Source organism: Tamandua tetradactyla, chromosome 16, assembly GCF_023851605.1.
Source record: "Tamandua tetradactyla isolate mTamTet1 chromosome 16, mTamTet1.pri, whole genome shotgun sequence".
NCBI lineage: Eukaryota > Metazoa > Chordata > Mammalia > Pilosa > Myrmecophagidae > Tamandua > Tamandua tetradactyla.
Window position 1 is genome coordinate 1,166,259 of NC_135342.1, and position 21,255 is coordinate 1,187,513.

Consider the following 21,255-nt stretch of genomic DNA (forward strand, 5'->3'; position numbering starts at 1 on the left):
GATGGAAACAGCCAAAATGTCCATCAACAGATGAGTGGCTAAACAAACTGTGGTATATACATACGATGGAATATTATGCAGCTTTAAGACAGAATAAACTTATGAAGCATGTAATAACATGGATGGACCTACAGAACATTATGCTGAGTGAGTCTAGCCAGAAACTAAAGGACAAATACTGTATGGTCCCACTGATGTGAACCGACATTCGAGAATAAACTTGGAATATGTTATTGGTAACAGAGACCAGCAGGAGTTAGAAACAGGGTAAGATAATGGGTAATTGGAGCTGAAGTGATACAGACTGTGCAACAGGACTAGATACAAAAACTCAAAAATGGACAGCACAATAATACCTAATCGTAATGTAATTATGTTAAAACACTGAATGAAGCTGCATCTGAGCTATAGGTTTTTTGTGTGTCTTTTGTTTTTTTATTATTATTATTTTTATTTTTTTCTTTTTTTTAATTTTTTTTATTAAAAAAAATATAAAAAAAAATAAGACACATGCAGGGAAGGTAGTGGTCCCTTCTCTGTGTTCTCGGAGATAGGGCAGAAGTGGGGACAGGGAAGGACGGACGGGCCTCTGCGTGGCTCCACGCTCCCTGGACTCAGCGAGGAATCCCTGGCAGTGACATCAATAGGAATTTTCAGTTTTCTGAAACTATCAAAGACCAAGCTGCGTCCGCTAGCAAATTTTGGGAACTCTGTGCTTGGGATTTCCAATAAAAAGAGCCCTGGGAGAGCACCGGGAGCCTGTCCCCTTTCAAAAGCTGTAGGGGCAGATGGGCCATTGCCTGAACCAACAGTTCTCTCCATTGTCTTCCCAACCTTTCGCACTGTTCAACCTCGGGTCACCTCCACAGCAGGTGGTCCAAGCTGGGCCACGTGGAACCAGCACTGGGTATCAAAGCTGCCTTGGCTGGTGGCTTGTAGAGGCAGGCTGAAGTGATGCTCTAGATGTGTGCTGCTGGGGAAAGGGACAGCCATGCTACGCCCCTGCTCAGTGACCTGCAGAACCTTTCTCATGGGTGGTTATGGGCTTGGCTATGAAGACCCACATGCAAGGGAGATTTAGGAGGTGCTGCCTGTGCAAGGACAGGTTCCAAACACTGCCCAAGAAGACTGGTTTGTAGCCTGCCAGAATCAAGGTCTTATTATCAATTATCACGTAAGTTATCTGCAGCTAAACTCAACCTGCTTTGTTTTTATTTTTTTTCTTTATATTAACATTCTATATCTTTTTCTGTTGTTTTGCTAGTTCTTTTCCTAAATTGATGCAAATGTACTAAGAAATGATGATCATGCATCTATGTGATGATGTTAAGAATTACTGATTGCATATGTAGAATGGAATGATTTCTAAATGTTGTGTTAATTTTTTTTCTTTAATTAATAAAAAAAATTCATCTGTAGACAATTCAACATCAGTCTCTGAAATATACTGAATTTTGAATCCAAAAAAGAAATACCAATGTAATGATTCAGCTGTCTTACTCCTTTGTTAAATCCTATCTTCTCTGTTATAATTCCTCCTTCCCCTTTGATCTTTCTCCCAGTCTTTATCTGGGACATGCCCATTCTAACTTTTTCATGTTGGAAAGTGATGTCAACAATATGGGATAGGAGGATGGAACTAATTGAAGTTCTTGGAGGGGCTGGCCCTCTAGGTTTCAGGACTTATCCGGCCTAGGAACCATCTAGAGATTGTAGGTTTCTGGAAAGTAATCTTAGTATGTGAAACTTGTGTAGAATCTCAGAGCCTAGCTGTTCCTTAAGGTTAACAGGAATGATTTTGGTTGGGGTTTGGTACTTCTTGGTAATTAGCAATATCTAGCTGAAGCTTGTTTAAGAGTAATCTCTTGACTATTTGAACTCTCTTAGCCACTGGTAACTTACTTGTTACATTTAATTTTCCCCTTTTGGTTAGGAAGGTATTGTTAATCCCATGGTGACAGGCCCAGGCTCATCCCTGGGAGTCATGTCCCACATTGCCAGCAAGACTTTCACCCCTGCATGTCATTCCCCATGTAGTGGGGAGGGTAATGATTTTCCTTGCAGAGTTGAGCTTAGAGAGAACAAGGCCACATCTCAGCAACAAAAAAGGTTTCTTGGAAGTAACTCTTAGGCATAACTATAGGTAGGCTTAGCTTCTCTGCTTTTCCTGTTGACTTGGGAGTCCCTGATGTTTGACATAGTATCAGGGGTTTCCCATGTGGGAATATTGAATACTTCTGCATTTTTTCTCCAGTAACTCAAGGGACTTTGCCAGTACTTTATTATTATTGTGAAAAGTGACATATATGCAAAAAGCAATAAATTTCAAAGCACACTGCAACAATTAGCTGTAGAACAGATTTCAGAGTTTGGTAAAGGTTACAAATTTCACAATTTCAGGTTTTTACTTCTAGCTACTCCAAGACACTGGATAGTTAAAGAAATAGCAATATGATTCAGCAGTCATACTCATTTGTTAAATCCAATCTTCTCTGTTATAACTCCACCTTCTCCTTTGATCTTTCTCCCAATCTTGAGGGGTACTTGGGCTATGCCCTTTCTAACTTTCTCATTCTGAAAAGGGCTGTCGATAATACGGGGTAAGGGGATGGAACTAGTTGATGTTCTGGAGAGGTTGGCCCCTCTGGGTTTCAGGACTTATCTGGCCCAGGAATTCATCTGCAGGTTGTAGGTTTCTGGAAAGTAACATTCAATCTTTGTAGAATCTCAGATAAAGCCCTACTTCTTCTTTAAGGTTGGCAAGAATAGTTTTGTTTGTGCGGTTTGACAAACCATGATAGGTAGCACGGGAACCTCACTGCTGTAGAGCAGAACGGAACTTCCAAGATATCAGGCCCCTCTTTCCATTTAACTATCACTTACTTTCCCTTGTGGCCTCACTTTCCTCACATGCTTTCATTCTACAAATAGCTCAGATGCAGAAAGGCCTAGGCACCTAGCCAAAGACTCTAAGGGACACTGAACTTAAGTGTCCAAGGGGACTGTCAAAGAGGTCACATAATTATCTCTTGGGAATGCTTAACAGTTCTCAGGCCCACTGCATGTTTCCTCACTACATTAAATCCTAACACTGGGGAATTCAGGAGGCCTCTAACAAAGCCTGCGTGGTCCATTACAACACTATGCCTTTCCCCTATCCCGACAGTAGTTCGGGGTAGGTTTGTTGAGTTTACCTGTACCTGGATCCTGAGGCGCTCCATCTCATCACACCCTCTGAGATAATTAAGACTCACCAGACACTTGGGTAGTGTGGTACTCATCCAGCTCTGTGTGACCTTGGCTAAAGCAGGTATATATTTAGTCTTGGGGTCTTCCATAGTATTTGGAGGTATAAATGGATATTAGCTTCCTTGGTCAGTATCTTTGCAGTCCAATGAGGTTTTTTTAAAAATCAAGTACATTTTTACTTTATAAGAATACAAATTGTTTTCCTACATTACAGTCATTTGTGTCAAAGCCAATTATTAAAGTCTGTCCTTTCTCCAATAATGGAGATGCCTGAAATTTTATATGCTTATATGAGCTTGACAAACGTGTGTTTTCTTGGGCCAAAAGTACACTGTACATATCAGACTTTAATTTAAACTGTATCATTTAAACAGAAGACAAACATAAGAGATACATAACATCTACTTACCTGTGATAAGTAACATACAAGGTAAGGTTGCAAGTATATTTTGAGTTTCTTAAAAAGTTGCTATTTCCCTCAATTATTATATCTCCTGCGCTCTAACAGTCTCAATATGTTTTCAGTCTCCATAGTTGAGATATAATTAAATAAAATACAATTCACATAGAAACCACACATGGAACCATGTGATGAGTTCTGATAAATGTATGTCTCCACATAATCACCATCATAATTATAATATGAAGTATTTTCAACATCCCACATATAATTCATGTCCCTTTGTACTTCCTGACTCAGGCAGACAATATTCTCATTTTCATCGATTATACATGTTTTCTTTATCCTAGAACTTCATGTAAATGGGTCATACAGTACATACATTTTGCCACTGGCTGCCACTACCCCTCATCATACTAGTGTGAACCATTTTTGTTTGTCTGTCATTCACTCTATTAATCATTAGTGTCCCATTCTATGCATGTATGAGAAAGTGTTTGCCAATTTACCTAATAGATATTTAGATTGTTTGGATATTATAATAAAACTACCACAAACATTCATGTACTATATTTCTTTACATATTTTTATTTCTGTTGTATACATTTCTTGAAATGGGATTTCTGGGTCATATTGTTGGTGCATATTTAACATTAAAAGAAACTGCCAAACTATTTTCGAATATTTTTGTAACAGTTCACATTTCCACCAGAATATGTAATATTCTAGTTGGACTACTTCCTTAATTGTATGATCATGCTTATTTTTAGTAATTCAGCATGTATGAAAAGGCATATCATTATGTTTCTAACTGGTAACTTTTGTCAGCTTAATGGTAAACTATATATACGTAAAGTTTTGAAGTATTTGTTCACAGGAGAACCACTCTACAAAATATCTGGACAGTACTTTTCAAAAGTTTAAACTTTAAAACTTATTGAAAGACAAGGAGAAACTAAGGAACTGTCACAGATGGGAGGAAACTAAGGAGGAATGACAACTAAAGGCAATGTGGTATTCTGGATTACAGCCTGGAATACAAAAATGATAGTAAAAAACTGGAGAAATCCAAATAGAGTCTGTAGTCCAGTATAGCATATCATACCAAATGTCAATTTCTTAGCTCTGACCATTACACTATATTATATAAAATTAGATTCCGAGATGCCAGAAGAAGTGTACATGAGACCTCTTTTTCTACAACTCTTCTGTAAGGGTAAAATTATTTATACACACCCACACACACAAAGGTAAAGACTTTTTCCCCAGACAGCTGCTGAAGATGATACAGAGGAGCAGGTCCTGATACTGGATAGCTGAGGCCATCTCCTGGACCACCTGGCAGTTGTGGCCAAGCAAGTACCCCTAGGCTGAAAAGTGGTGACCATAGGTATTAACATTTTGGATAACTTCTACAGAAATAAACTGAAGTATCTAGCCTTTCTCCACATATGAATGAACATCAATGTATCCCATGGCCTCTACCACTTCTGGGTTCCCAGCTGTATTTTTTGGCAGACCACACAAGGCATGCGGCCTCACAAGAGCAAGTGCAGCCAGGCCACCCTGGACCACCTCAAGGTGTTTAATGGGATTCCACCTCCCTATAATAAGAAAAAGTGGATGATGGTTCTTGGTGCCCTCAACATTGTGCATCTGCAGCCCACATGAGTTTGCCTACCTGGAGCACTAGGCTCATAAGGTTGGCTGGAAGTACCAGGTGGTGACAGCCACTCTGGAGAAGGCTAGGATCCATTACAGGAAGAAAGTACAGTCATGAGGCTGGGAAGAAAGTAGAGAAAATGGACAAATACAGAGGTCCCAAGACCCATGGGTTCTTGGCCTGGTCTTCATAAAGACTGTTTACTCCCCATACTTAGCCTGGCCTGCCCTTCCTCCATTGCCACTTCAGGGCTTTGGGGCCCCTGGACAGTAGCCCTCATGTCCAGGTGCTACAGGCAGCCTGTGGCTGAGAAAGCTGAGGATGAAGAAAGTACCTTAGTGAGTTGAGTTCACTGCAAATGCTCACTCCTATTGAAGAAGGTCCTTTCTTTAAAAGAGATTAACAGCTACTAAGAGCTACCAAGACATAATTTGTCTGTTGCGACTGACTTGTTCACATGAGAATTTTACAAAAATGGATAGTAAGAATACCAGTTACTTGAGTTTCAATAAATTTGCAAACATAAACGGGAAAATTGTAATAGCAAGGGGGATTTCTAAATGTGAATGGGATCTTCCTTTAAAGCATTCCTTATGCTTACATGCTACACCTTGTAGGTGTTAGAATATTACAAAATGCAAGTTATATACAGAGTCATTCTAGTGTAGTACAAAGGTTACTTATAAATTCAAGGGTTACAAAGATATGTAATCAGGGGCTTAGCGGTATTGCCTTTGCTGCTCTTTTGTACTGTGATAAGAAACTGATATATTATTTTTAACGGAAACAAAACAAAAACAAAGGTAAAACATTTTTACAAAGCTCTGGTCATCAAGAAAATGTCATTTTGGCATTAGGATAGACATATAGATCAGTGACTCAGAGAGTTCAGAAATAGAGCCACATATAGAAGACTGAGTTAAAAAAAAAAAAAAACCAAGGGAATTTCTATAAAATGCGCTGAGATAACCTACTAATAAACAAGAAGCAAAGAGACCAAAGCAATAAACTGTAGATCTTACATACGGTATACCTTAAAACAACAAAAGAAACAAAAAAGTATCATAGACTTAGATACTTTTAGAGTTAAAATTATAAAACCTTTTTAAAAATAGGAGACTTTTGTTTTATTTAAAAATTTACACTCTGTGCCCAATCATGAAACAGCTTCCCCTTCCTCCTTCCTAGCCCACTGCCTAGAAACCTCAAATCAACTTTCTATGTCTATGAATTTTCTAATTCTAAATAGTTCATGTAAGTGAAAGCATGCAGTATTTGTCCTCATATGCACTGGTTAATTACACCTTAAAGCTTTATACCTTAAAGGTCAATTACACCTAAAAGCCTTAAAAAGTGGTTCAAAATAAAAATCGAATTATCCCACTCTTTGGAAAATCAGGTTTAACTACCCTACATTGACTTCACCATCTCTCTCCTCATGCCCTTGGAGGAACAGCCTTGCCTCAGTGGCAGTGAATACCGGTGAGCAAACAAAGTGTTTCCACCCAAGTCAACAGGAGTGCTGGCTAGTTCACAGAAACCACATCCCTGAACTACAGGATCTCCCTTATTTCTATCCTTGTTTTCCTGCCTGTACAGCAATGGTCTAGAGGTGAACAGCCCAGAAAAGTTACAGGAATTCTCAAAACCTTTATATTCTTTGACAATGCCCTCTGCAACACAACAGTCTGGAGACACAGTGTGCACACTGATCTTGCACAATCACAGTCACTGGAACCTTTGTCCATGCACTTTAGAAGAGGCACATGCCATTAAGCTTACTGCAGTCTCTACTACTACTCATTCATTATCCAGTGTTTCTGTACCAGTTACATTTCCCCGTGCCCCGTGATTTACAAACAGTGATATTAGCCTACTTAATTCTGGAAATCAGCATACATGGCTCCTTTGAAGGATGTGCAGAAGAGATTTCCTTCAGTAGTGGTGGGCATTACATGACATCCCCTATGACCAAGGAAAACAATCCATTTTGTTCTCAGAAGCACTGGAAGGTGTCACAATTATCCCCTCCTCAGATAGTCTCTGTGCTCACACACACAAAAATCCTGGTATCTTTGCCATAAATTAGGACTAAAGAATCCCACCGTCTTTACTAGGACACCATGGACAGTAATGCGAACAAGGGCAAAAGTGGAGAGAGACCTACTTTCTGTTATCATACTGGCACCTCAGAGGCACATAAAGTTTGGGATCCACCCCCCCAAAAACTGCTTACTATTTTATAATGGCAGGGCCCAATTTTGTTTTCGAGCCACCCCACTTTGTGAATATAACTCTGAAAATTAAAGGTGCTTTAAGAGTAAGGCCTTTATTATTGCACAAACCACAGCAATGTGCAGAAGGCAGTTCATGGGATGGTGACTTTGCAAACATCACGTTAAAACAAAAATGTCCATGAAATAGGTAATCCTGCTCTGTAAGTCACCAGTAGAACTCAGACTGAGTCATCTGGGCCCAAACTGGGTCAGATCCATGCCCTAACTGGTCAGAGAAAAGAAGCTGAGAATTCCTCAAGAGCTCAGTCTCCTCATGATTTCCTCCATGAAATGGGAGAGTACAGAGATCTGCTTTCCTGAGCAAGTTGGGGCAGTGATGGAAGGACACTATGTGGACCTACCAAGTAGAGGTAAAATGGCTCCACAGAAACTGGCAGTTGAGATAAATCTTACAAGGGTCCTGGGCAGGTAAAAAGGTACAATGCAATTCCTTAAAGCTTTCCACATACCTGAAACCTAGGAAATTTGCCCACTGTGGTATGGATTTATGAGGTTCAATTCAGATAGATGGTCCCTCACAGAGGGTCTCACCCATTGTGGTTATCCTAAAAGGAAATAGCATATTCCCCACACATTTAAGAACTTTTTCCAGTATGAACTCTCCGGTGTTGAATGAGGTAAGATTTACGGCTAAAAGATTTTCCACATTCACAGCATTCATAAGGTCTTTCTCCAGTGTGAACTCTACGGTGTTGAATAAGGCCAGAGCTTTGGCTAAAAGATTTTCCACATTCACTGCACTCATAAGGTCTTTCTCCAGTGTGAACTCTCCAGTGCTGAATAAGGTTAGAGCTTTGGCTAAAGGATTTTCCACATTCACCACATTCATAAGGCTTTGCTCCAGTATGAACTCTCTGGTGCTGACTGAGTTCATATTTGCGGGCAAAGGCTTTCCCACATTCACTGCACTCAAAAGGTCTTTCTCCTGTATGAACTTTCCTATGGTGAATGAGGCTAGAACTTTGGCGAAAGGATTTTCCACATTCACTGCATTCATAAGGCCTTGCTCCAGTATGAATTCTCAGGTGTTGAATGAATCTGGAGTTGTAGGCAAAAAACTGTCCACATTCATTGCACTCATAAGGCTTCTCTCCACTGTGGGCTCTCGCATGTTGAACAAATGAGGATTCATAGCTGAAGATGTCTTTGCATTCTTCATAGTTGCACTGACTTTTTTCATCATGAAAGGCTACAACACATTTACTACCTTCGTTTGATTTTTCTCCAGTGTGAGTGGCATGTTGCTGAAGAAGTCCCAAACAGGCCAGAAAGTCCTTCCCAACATCACTGTAGGTAAAGGGCTTCTCTAACACATCCAACTTGCAGCTATTCACCAACAAGGCCCTGTCCACATTGCTCCTGAAAGGTTTCTCTCCAATGTGCTGCTTCTGGTGCTGCCAAAGGTCTCCACTGAAACAGAACTGCTTGCCACATGTCTCACATACATACAGTTTTTGCCCAGGATATGGTCCCTGGTGCTCAGCCGAGTGCAAAATGTCTTTTAACACTGAACCACATATGTTCCAGGGGTGGGCCTTCTGTGGAAACTGATCTGCCTGGAGAGTCCTGACCTGTAACATTCCTTCTACAGAAACACTCTGTTCAGAAGACGCCTCCTCTTCCTCCACTCCACGCCAACAATCTGAAAGCAAAGAAATGATGGTGAATTACATGTTGACTTTACTAGGAAAGAGCAATTCCATCACAAAAGTCTGTCTGACTCAGGAAACAACTCCATGGGACTATTTTCAGGAACTAGGGAGTTGGGGTCAGATTAAGGAAGAGTTGCTATGCATTACTGGCCCCTCTAAGGTTAAAAAAAGGGAAGTCCTCACCACGTGAAGTAAACAATGACCCAGGGATGAAAGGCAGGATCTATAACTAACTCATCTGCCAGAGTTTTCAGCAGGAGTTTGTCTGCTAGTGATACATCAGACTGTGAAGAGAAGTATATATCAGGCCACGGAAATTACAGGATTTTGAGGATATGTGCACACCTTATAACACACAATGTTAGAGAGTACTGCAGAGTGTGCAGTTGAAAAACAGGTGAGAAGTAGAATCCAAAGAGGTAGGAACTAACCCTGGGTTGGAAGTCAAATTTGAATAGAAAAGTAGTAAAAGTAACAAGATAACAAAGTGTCAAGAATGGGGAAGTAAAGTTAGAAATGAGGTGTGGCCAATGGAAATGGCACTAAAACAGGACAGTTCTCTGTCACGATCTGAACACAGACCTGATGTCATGTCCTCTGCCAGCTGCCATTCACCAGGGCCAGGCCCCCTCGGAGCCCATCTTGCCATGGCTGGAATCATGTCCATCCTGTGAAGCACCCAGGGCTCTCCCCACTAATGTGTGGTTGAACTACTACATGGGACCTGGATGATATAAGTCTTAAAAGAAAAACAGGTCAGTAGCCAGCACTGGCCTAGTGCAACTCAGCACACAACAGATCATGGGAAAGATACCTAAATATACAAAAAGAACCTCAGAGGAAAGTCTTGCAAGAATAGCCCATTGGCCATGTAAGTACTGACCATGTCAATGATTAGAATTTCTGATACAGGCAGGTATGGATAAATGTCAGATAGAGAAAGGAGCAGAACCTGGAGCACATAGGTGCCATTTAAACAGTCAACTGGCCAAAGAGAATGCAATCAAGGTAGAATCCATTAGGCTGATTGCAAGAGTACTGTCCCTGAATCCTTGCTTTTAGGCTTCAGGTCAGCAGATGCTTGAGCTATAACGGTGAAGAACAGAGCAGTGCACTCAGCCCATCCCTGGCAACCACAACATTCAAGCAGAGAACTGGGGAAGGAAGCAGCGTCCATGGTCCTGACATAAGAAGAACTGAGCTGTGCCTAGGAAAAAGGAGAAAGGCAAAGCCTAGCCCAGGGTACTGGGGTAGGTGTGTGGGCCTTACCTAGTGAGGTCACAAGTGCAAAGTTCTCCAGCATCACATCATGGTACAGGTGTTTCTGAGCCTCATCAAGGAGACCCCATTCCTCCCAGGAGAAGTACACAGCCACATCCGCAAAGGTCACACTGCCCTGCCGTAATGGGTAGTGATGAAATCACAGCCTCTGTTCCAAGTACCCACAATCCACCCTACAACCTACCCAATGCCCATACTTCTCCCAAGTTCCCAACTCAGAGGAGATACCAGCCCCTGGTGCCATTAATGCTGCTCTCTCCTTGTGGTCTCATTCATCAGCGTGTTGAGTCTGTATTCCCTCTGTATGTCAGCCAGACAGAGAGTGATAAGACCTGGGTAAAATCTGCTCTCTCCTCTTATCCCAACCTCCCATTACCTCCAGACACCCAAATTTCCAAGCAGCAATTCCAACCCTGACTCCTCTCCCTCTGGTCTTTGTTACCACCAAAAAGAAGAGACATGCAGTTCTGTGAACATTCCTAACTCAGCCTCACCACCAAGCAGGTCCACATAGTGTTACCTATTCCTGGGATAACCTTTCATATCTCTTTCCTTTGATATCTTGAAATGAAAACCCCTCCATGTAAACCCAGTCTGGACTCAGAAGTCTGGGCATAGGGTTTTTCCATGGCTTTCACAAGAGCTGGGTGAATGGCATAGGAAGAGTCCCAAAACACCACAAATGCAGAACATGTGGATGGAGAGACTAGGACACCCACCACTTACCTGTATAGGTTCCAAAAGGACTTCTGCAGCCACAAGAACGTGTAGAAAGAGGCAGCCCATGGAGGCAAGTGACCATAGTAACACTCCATGGGCTCAGGCCTAGTCTGAATACGTTACAGGTCTCAAAGCCAGGAGACATCCGGCTGACCATCTAAGCTCTGTGCCTTGACCCTCACCTTCCTCGGGTAAATACTCAACTTCCTTCTGCTTCAGTATCCTCAACACCCTGTACAGTCCGTGCTCCCTCTGAATGGCCTTCGGGGAACTTTTAAAACCTAAGTCAGGTGGTGTCGTTTCTTTGTTCAAATTCTCCAAGGCTTCCAAAGCCTTAAGAATTCGGATACAACTCCTCAGCCTACGGTTGAAACGTGACTCCGCCTCAAACGCTCCCTCCCCTGCAGGGTGCCCAGGTTTCCCTAGGGCTCCCGGCTCAGTCACACCTCCAAGCCTTTACACACGCCGGTCCTTTTGCCGATACCTTCTCCCACACATCCACGCGTTGTCAAATAGGTCCACCCATGAGCGCCTCACTGTGGGCTGCAGTAACAGAGCTAGGCGACTCCCAGTCGAAGCTTCAGGACTCGGAAGAGGCGGGGAAAGGAAGGGGAGGGCCTGGAGAAAGCAAAACTTACCTGAGCCGGGGCCAGCATCGCGGCCGTCGCCATCCGAGCCTGTGGGCGGAGCGAGCCGGGAGCGGCGGGCGACCTGGGCCGGGAGCAGGGCCGCGGCGCCGCCGACCCCGAGACCCGCCTCTGTCCAGCAGGGACAACACCTTCTTTCCAGCTTTCTCGGTCTCGTCACCTTGTCTTGTCAAAGCGCTCCGGGGACTATCAGGCACTAAACAGACCCGAGAGCAGCCAAAATGACCGCCATGAGGAAGACGCCGGAAGTCCCGCCCTGCGGGAGGCGCACGCACGGAAGCACCTGTCTCCGGGGCCTTCATTGGCTCAGCGTCCCTGCTCTCCGGCGCCGAGCATTCTGGGTAGTGTGTATCAACGCTGCGGCCACTGAGCGGGCGTCTCGGACCCAGACCTTCTGGGACAGAGGCCGCGTGGCGTCCTGAGGGGCGTCGGGAACTGGCCGCTCCAGGGTCAAGGGCACGGGGTTGGGGAAAGGGGCGCGGAGGCGGGAATAGGGGCGGTTGTTTCTCTTCTTAAAGGCCCGCAAGCATATTTCTGGGGAGTGTTGTCTTGTGATCATTTCAGGGTTTAGAGACGTGATTTCAGTCTCGGAAGTTCCTCATGCTCCCAAAGGCTAAAAATATTATTTTAGATACTCTTGAAGGCTACAGATCTTAATGGACATGTCATTCCATACAGTCATTAGGATACAGTATGCTTCCATTGGTAGCTGGATGCCAATATCTTTTAGTTCTTCGAATGCCTGTAGCTGGAAAACTTACAGTCAGCATTGTGAGTTTAAGTAGTTTGGTCAGGAACAAGGACAAAAAACACCCCAGACAGGGGCGAGACCCAAAGGAAAGAAGAGGATGTGGAGCAGCCCTGAAGCAGGTTGACAAGGATGTCTCTGTACTGCTTCCCACAGAAAACAAGTCTGTTGCTTGTATGGTCAGTGAGTGCATCCAATCCAGTGGATATTATTATTTTATCCATATTTCCATCAGAAGACACGGTCCTAAATAGTTAGGCTCACCTAATCCCACATCTATCAGAGAAATAGGTCTCTATCTTGGTGAGAAGGTGAATTTATTGGAGGTATATCATCAAGGAACTTGGGGAAAAACTTTCCAAGACCAGTTCAGAATGGAAAGGGTGGTTTGGGCTTTTAACCCCAAACAGGCAAAGAAATGATCAGGATCCAGAAGAGAAAAATAAATAGAAGATGAAAAGCTGTTTGGTCAACAAGTCCTGTTATGTTGGAGGCCCTTCTTCTTGTTGGCTTTTTGGGCTTTTGATCTTGTCCTTCCAAAAGGAGGAAGGTGATATTATTGGTTCATATGATGTTGCATTCCTTCAAGCAGAACAAGGCAGGGTTTCTGGGAACAGAGCAACCTTGTTAGCTTTTTAAGGTTAGACCAACAGCAAACTATTTCCACAAGGGCTGTTTATGCTTAAAATAGCTTCAAGGTTGCTTGAATGAAGTGAGCTTTCGAAAAAACCCACTTTTTTTGTAGCCACTGAAGAATATACTAAGCATTTTTAGCTGAAGGATTATATGGAATATTTTTCTATCTACCCAGCTATCAACACCCTCCCCCCTTTTTATGTGACGTTTTCTTATTGTTAAGAAATGGCATTTTGTGAGCATTGCTCATAAAGGGAAAGTGGGCAGCGCTCAATGCCAGTGAGAGCACTGGTTCCTTCTTGAGCTGCAGTCAATAGGTCTAAATTCTTTCTATTTTGAAGAACAACTTCTCTCATTTGAGCTACCTCTTTATTTAACAGACTAAACTGTTGGTTAGTGTTTTGCATAAAGCAAAGCTGTGACCCTAGAGATGGCTATAACCTGTGAAAGGGCATCTACTGTACCCACTCCTGAGAAGATAGCTGAAGGCCGTTTCCACCATTATAAGACTCTCTTGGCCCAGCTTGAGTATAGGACTTTCTTATGCAAATTTAAATGGGCCTTTAAGACTTTTAGATTACTCGGTGTTTCAGATAGACTCCTAAGTATTTGTCCAGGCAAAAAGGGGTATCTGAAAATGCATCTCCCTTTCCAATAATAATGCAAATATGGCCTTAGTTTAGACCAGCAGAGGCAAATAAGTATAAACTCAGCAGTCATTCTTGTGATGTATAGCTGCTACAATTGCAGTCCATTTTAGGAAGATATCACCTTACAGAAAATAAGATAGAAGAAAAGAAGCAAAAGGTATATAACTTAATTCAAATCATTAGACTGTTTCAGGCAATTTACATAAGAGCACTTTTAAATCATCAGTAAGGGTACATGAATAGGAGGTGTTACTGGGCAAAGGCTGTGGATTCTTTTGTCTGATGTGCTCAATAACCAATTCCTGAGATGCTGTGGTTTCAGAGAGGAGAAAGAGTTTATTTTGAGGTGCATAGGAGGAGAGCAGATGGCCTAGCGGCCCAAAATCTGTCTCCCTGAATTCCAGTAATTCTGGTAGTTTTATTAGAGAAAAAGAATGGACAGCATTTAGGATAATGAGCACAGTGTCCCCCAGATGATGTAATTAGAGGTGATTTAATTATTGAGCACGTGCAGATCGATTACATACTTAGTCACAGAATGTATATAAGAAAATGAGAGCTTTCATATGATGAAGGGTGTGATTTTTAGTATTATAATGAGGTGTAGGTGACTTGTAGGTTAAAGTCTAAGCTACTGTGCGTTTTGGTTAGGTTCGGTTTTGGTCATCAGGATAACATTGGACTTGGAGTGGGTTCGTTCTGTGCTGACCCAAGACCCTTCACTAATAAACATTAGGGGCTGGGGCCACTGTATAGGAGTTAAAAGATTAATGCTTAACTTGAAATTGCAGACTTGGTTCATAAACCATGAGAAAGTGAAGGCATATGTTTTGAGAGCATGAATCTTCAATAGAAACTTAGATGTGCAGATAAAGCACAATGACGTGTGGAAGAGACTTGCTTAAAGGAAAAGAATGTTTTAACTTTAGAAGTATTTACTTCAACTTGTTTTTGCTGTATACACTTCTTAGCTTTTGTACGCAAACAACATTTATCATAGTTCTTACCGGTATATAAATTGTATACCTGCCTGAAATAAACTTGTCTGAAGACTGATGTCTCCAGATCCCCTGATCCCTTTCTCTCTCGTTTTACTTTAACATTCCTTAGGGTCATAACTAAGTATAGTGGCCAACACCACTGTACTTATTATCCTAAAACCTGCCCATCTTTTCTCTAATAAAACTATCAGAATTACTGCAGTTGGGGGAGACAGATTTTTGGGCCACTAGGCCATCTGCTCTCCTCCTATGCACCTAGTAATAAACCCTTTCTCTTTTTGAAACCCTGGGGTCTCAGGAATTGATTATTGAGCACATCAGGCAAAAGAACCATGGCCTTTGTCCAGTAACAATTTGGTGATTCTGGTGGAATGGATGCCCAAGGCTCTGGAGCCCCAGCAGGGCAGATAAACCAGCTGGCCTAGCCTTCTGCAGCTGCTGGACTGAATTTAGTCTGGAGGATGGACAACCAGGGTTTCTTTGTTATTCTGGCATGCCAGAGACTTTGGGCACCTTAAAAAGCTTCAAAGAGAGAAACTGTTTCCAGTTCCATATCTGGACACCTGACTGGTGAATGGGTTATCAGGATAAAAGTGGGTCAGGGAGTCAATATGGCAATTGAAGTCCCCTTGACCTAAGTCTGGGCTACACTTCCAGAATGATCCCCCTTCCTTTGACCTCTACACCTTCCTGTTTTCTGGGTACCACATCCTACAGGTTTGAGGCCCTGATTTAAATTTGTCTATTGAGTATACTTCTAGAGGATGAGTAATCCAATGAGTAATTGGAATTTAATGAAATTAAGTAGGTCTGTTGTTTAAGTACTAGCTGATGTGTTACCTAGGTATAGTAAGAGTTTAATGCTTGTTTAATTGCTAATCAGTGTGCTAAGCTTAAATGCCTGTTTAATTGTTGGTTCGTGTGTTCAGTCTAGTTATTAACTGGTGTGTTATTTAAATATAATAAGCATTAAGTATCTGTTTGAATTTGTTAGTTGGCATGTTCCTGCATTTTTATAGTCAAATGTTCCTAACTGGTGACTATGAAATTATTTAATAAAGGAACCTTTGGGCTGCATTGAAAATTAGGAAGATTTTTGTTATGAATCTAAAAAAAAATGGAGGTTTATTTCTGAAACATGATCTGGCTTCAAAATGATTAAAAATGAAAATGCTATAATTACAGTTAAAATAAAAAATACGACAGTTAAAATTGTTCTGCAAAAAGGTAAAAATGGGATGAGATAATATATTCAGTCCTTTATTTGTCCCTCTCAAAAGTATTTTTGCATTTCTGTTTCTTGTGTAACTTTCTGTTTGAACCTGTCTGCCTGTTCAATGTATATTCTTACATCTCCAGGTGGTAATAAGGTAAGAAAAATTATTTTAAAAGCTCTATTGGAATTGCTTAAGAAACAAATAGGCAGTTTTATATCAATTATATATATATATATATATATATAGGTACTTCTGAAGTAAATGAGTAAAAAGAGCAACAAAACTGTCTGAATGGCAAAATTCAAAACCTTAGTTTTGTAATTACTAAAAACAAAACTGGGCATTAGAAAGAAACTGCCCCTGGAATTTCCCAAAAGCAGCAGAAAATTGCCAAGGGCTGCCTCTAGAAAAAGTGAAGACCTTTTCCAGTGGTCCTGATCATAGTGCCTGGCCAGCAGTCTCTGCCCTCATGACCCTAGCAGGGAAGGTGGCAGCCCACCCAGATGTCTGCCATAGTGACATTAGTTGGTTTTAGGTCAGAAGCCAGAGGGTGTTTGCTATGGTGCTTTCTGTTTTCTCTCTGTTTTGGAGGCAGAGTATGAAGAGAGAATGTCGGTGAGCGCAGGAGTGTGCTCCAGGGAGAAGGCTTGGAAGCACTTGTGAGAGAAATGGCAGGAGCCCTGTTCACTGCTCTATGGTCTGGGGTGAGCAAGAAGGGCCTGGATAAAGGTGACATGACTTTTCTACCCTGGGCCAAATCTATCTGCTAAGCTGCCCTCATCCAGCAACAGGGGGAAGTAATTGTTGGGAAGCTGTATGAAGAACCTGTAGGATTTATTGGATATTGCCCAGAGGATACTACAGCAATTGGCTGAAGAAGGAGAAACCAGAGAAGGTTGAAGTAACAAGAAATGGGATGGGAACTCTGGAGTAGGGAACAGCATATGGGCATGGGAGGCTTAGACAAAATCAGTCACTGAGGTTGGGGTTTTAATTTCTTAGATTTTCATCTGAAAGTAAGTGGACAGGACCATTTACAGATAATTTCTGAAATGGTTTAGTTTTGAAAATATTCTACTGAAAAGGAAACAAACAAACATGAGCCTATTAGGTGGTAGTTCTTGTTGAGAGACTTCCTGAAACCTTGGAGGATGGAAACTGCAGCAGAGATGTGCTGTGCGGGTTTGAAAGGATTATTCACCCTAGAGAAAACAAGTTTTAACCCTGCTCCACTTGCAGAATCAGCTGTTTCTTTTCATCTCTATTCAATACTGTAGTTTGGAAATTTGATTAGATTATCTCCATGGGGATATGACTCACTCAATTGTGGGTATTAAGAATTTATTAGAGGGAGATGTGACTCCACCTTTCTAGATGGGTCTTTATTAGTTTACTGGAATCCTTTAAAGGAGGAAGCATTTTAGAAGAAGCTGGAGAGCCACAGAGTCCACACAGCCAGAGATCTTTGGCAATAAAGAAGGAAAACATCACCAAGGGAGCGTCATGAAATAAGAAGCCTGGAGGGAAAGCTAGCAGATATCTCCATATTCACCATGTGCATTTTCAGTTGAGAGAGAGACCCTGAACTTCATCAGCCTTTCTTGAGAGGAGGTAACCCCTTGTTGGTACCTTAATTTGGACATTTTTATAGATTTGCTTTAATTGGGACATTTTCATGGCCTTGGGAGTATAAACTTTCAACTTAATAAATTCCATTTTTTAAAAGCTGTTCTGTTTCTGGTATATCACATTTCAGCAGCTAGCAAACCAGAACAGATTTTGGTACCAGGAGTGGGGTGCTGCTGTGGTTTGCAATTACAAAATATGTTGGAACAGCTTTTTAAATGGATAAGGGGAAGATTTTGGAGGAGTTCCGAGGAGATTACAGAGAAAGCCTAGAATACTTTGAAGAGATTGTTAGTAGAAATGTGGACTCTAAAGATACCTCTGTCAAGGCCTTAGACAAAAATGAGGCACATGTTATTGTAAACTGGAAGGAAGGTGATCCTTGCTTTAAAATGGCAGATAACCTGGCAAAACTGACTACTGGCTTTAGATGGAAGGCAGATTTTTTTAATTAATTAAAAAAATTAACAAACAAAACATTAAGATATCATTCCATTCTACATATACAATTAGTAATTCTTAATATCACCACATAGTTGCATATTCATCATTTCTTAGAACATTTGCATCGATTTACAAAAAGAAATAAAAAGACAACAGAAAAAGAAATAAAACGATAATAGAGAAAAAGATTATACATACCATACCCCTTACCCCTCGCTTTCATTTACCACTAGCATTTCAAACTAAATTTATTTTAGCATTTGTTCCCCCTATTATTTATTTTTATTCCATATGTTCTACTCTTCTGTTGATATAGTAGCTAAAAGGAGCATCAGACACAAGGTTTTCACATTCACAGAGTCTCATTGTGAAAGCTATATCATTGTTCAATCATCATCAAGAAACATGGCTAATGGAACACAGCTCTACATTTTCAGGCAGTTCCCTCCAGCCTCTCCGCTACATCTTGAACAACAGGGTGATATCTACTTAATGCATAAGAATAACCTCCAGGATAACCTCTCGACTCTGTTTGGAATCTCTCAACCACTGACACTTAGTCTCATTTCACTCTTCCCCCTTTGGTCGAGAAGGTTCTCTCAATCCCTTGCTGTTAATTCTCAGCTCATTCTAGGGTTTTTCTCAGTCCCTTGATGCTGAGTCTCAGCTCACTGCAGGATCTCTGTCCCACGTTGCCAGGAAGGTCCACACCCCTGGGAGTCATGTCCCATGCAGAGAGGGGGAGGGTGGTGAGACTGTTCGTCATGTTGGCTGGAGAGAGAGGTCACATCTGAGCAATAAAAGAGGCTCTCTTGGGGGTGACTCTTAGGCCTAAATTTTAAGTCGACTTGATCTATCCTTTGTGGGGTTAAGTTTCATATGAGCAAACCCCAAGACTGGGGGCTCAGCCTATAGCTTTGGTTGTCCACACTGCTTGTGTGAATATCAAGAATTGAACTTGGGGAAGTTGAATTTCTCCCCACTCTCACCATTCCCTGAAGGGGGCTTGCAAATACTTTTCCAGTCACTGATCAAATCACTCTGGGATTCATCGGGGCATCACTCTGGACAAACCAACAAAATCTCATGTCCTACCTGAGATTCCAAGTACTTATGACATTCAATCAAACTATCTACATGAGTTATATTAGGAAATGCACTAGTCAAAATATAAATTTTGTAACAAATAAACATTTTTTGCTTTAGTCTCACACATAAGGTGACATTTTGAAGAATTAATTATCATCTATTTTCAGCACCCCGTAATAATGACATTCCTTTGTTCTTCCTCATGCAAAAACATTTTTAAAATTTGTACACTGTACATTCCACTATTATTATACACTCTAGGCATTCCTAGATTATAACATTTCGATCTTTAACATCTATCTTTCTTTCTGATTTCATTTATGTTCCCAGCCCTCCTCCCTCTATCATTCTCACATGAAGCCTCATTCAGTGTTTTAACATAATTACATTACATTTAGGTAGTATTGTGCCGTCCATTTCTGAGTTTTTGTATCCAGTCTTGTTGCACAGTTTGTATCCCTTCAGCTCCAATTACCCAATATCTTACCCTATTTCTATCTCCTGATGGTCTCTGTTACCAAGGACATATTCCAAGTTTATTCACTAATGTCAGTTCATATCAGTGAGACCATACAGTATTTGTCCTTTAGTTTTTGGCTAGTCTCACTCAGCATAATGCTCTCAAGGTCCATCCATGTTGTTACATACTTCAAAAGTTTATTCTGTCTTAAAGCTGCATAATAGTCCATTGTATGTATATACCACAGTTTGTTTAGCCACTCATCTGTTGATGGACATTTTGGCTGTTTCCATCTCTTTGCAATTGTAAATAATGCAGCTATAAATATTGGTGTGCAAGTGTCCGTTTGTGTCTTTGCCCTTAAGACCTCCAAGTAGATACCTAGCAATGGTATTGCTGGGTCATATGGCAATTCTATATTCAGCTTTTTGAGGAACCGCCAAACTGCCTTCCACAGTGGTTGCACCATTTGACATTCCCACCAACAGTGGATAAGTGTGCCTCTTTCTCCACATCCTCTCCAGCACTTGTCATTTTCTGTTTTGTTGATAATGGCCATTCTGGTGGGTGTGAGATGATATCTCATTGTGGTTTTGATTTGCATTTCTCTAATGGCCAGAGACGTTGAGCATCACTTCATGTGCCTTTTGGCCATTTGAATTTCCTCTTCTGAGAGTGTCTGTTCATGACTTTTTCCCATTTTGTAATTGGGTTGGCTGTCTTTTTGTTGTTGAGTTGAACAATCTCTTTATAAATTCTGGATACTACACCTTTATCTGATATGTCGTTTCCAAATATTGTCTCCCATTGTGTAGGCTGTCTTTTTACTTTCTTGATGAAGTTCTTTGATGCACAAAAGTGTTTAATTTTAAGGAGCTCCCATTTCTTTCTTTCTTTCTTCAATGCTCGTGCTTTGGGTGTAAGGTCTAGGAAACCGCCTCCAATTATAAGATTTATAAGATATCTCCCTACATTTTCCTCTGTTTTATGGTCTTAGACCTAATGTTTAGATCTTTGATCCATTTTGAGTTAACTTTTGTATAGGGTGTGAGATATGGGTCCTCTTTCATTCTTTTGCATATGAATATCCAGTTCTCTAGGCACCATTTATTGAAGAGACTGTTCTGTCCCAGGTGAGTTGGCTTGACTGCCTTATCAAAGATCAAATGTCCATAGATGAGAGGGTCTATATCTGAGCATTCTATTCGATTCCATTGGTCAATATATCTATCTTTATGCCAGTACCATGCTGTTTTGACTACTGTGGCTTCATAATATGCCTTAAAGTCCGGCAGCATGAGACCTTCAGCTTCGTTTTTTTCCCTCAAGATACTTTTAGCAATTCGGGGCACCCTGCCCTTCCAGATAAATTTGCTTATTGGTTTTTCTATTTCTGAAAAGTAAGTTGTTGGTATTTTGATTGGTATTGCATTGAATCTGTAAATCAATTTAGGTAGGATTGACATCTTAACTAT

At 41.3% G+C, this 21,255-nt stretch overlaps 1 protein-coding gene and 1 pseudogene across 2 annotated transcripts; one reads left to right on the forward strand and one right to left on the reverse strand.

The window, feature by feature from the left end:
* Positions 1 to 1,807: 1,807 nt before the first annotated feature.
* On the reverse strand, positions 1,808 to 12,149 carry LOC143658527 (zinc finger protein 211-like). Of its 2 annotated transcripts, none has more exons than XM_077130557.1 (3): positions 11,901 to 12,149; positions 10,531 to 10,657; positions 1,808 to 9,251 (listed from the first exon to the last, which is right to left on the reverse strand). In XM_077130557.1, the coding sequence occupies exons 1-3, from the start codon at positions 11,931 to 11,933 to the stop codon at positions 8,185 to 8,187; spliced, it is 1,227 nt and encodes a 408-aa protein (XP_076986672.1). In that variant the 5' UTR covers positions 11,934 to 12,149; the 3' UTR covers positions 1,808 to 8,184. The 2 variants fall into 2 exon arrangements, with proteins under 2 accessions (XP_076986672.1, XP_076986671.1); XM_077130556.1 differs by lacking the exon at positions 11,901 to 12,149 and adding an exon at positions 11,269 to 11,869.
* On the forward strand, positions 4,643 to 5,505 carry LOC143660015 (large ribosomal subunit protein uL13 pseudogene; annotated as a pseudogene).
* Positions 12,150 to 21,255: the final 9,106 nt, after the last annotated feature.

What these genes read in the sequence shown, in the direction of transcription:
- LOC143658527 (XM_077130556.1), bottom strand. Translation starts at nt 11,328, where the DNA reads ATGGGCTGCCTCTTTCTACACGTTCTTGTGGCTGCAGAAGTCCTTTTG. An exon ending in TCCTTTTGGAACCTATACAG is followed by an intron (nt 10,658 to 11,268) that starts GTAAGTGGTGGG and finishes CCATTACGGCAG; the next exon opens with GGCAGTGTGACCTTTGCGGA. An exon ending in TGCACTTGTGACCTCACTAG is followed by an intron (nt 9,252 to 10,530) that starts GTAAGGCCCACA and finishes CTTTGCTTTCAG; the next exon opens with ATTGTTGGCGTGGAGTGGAG.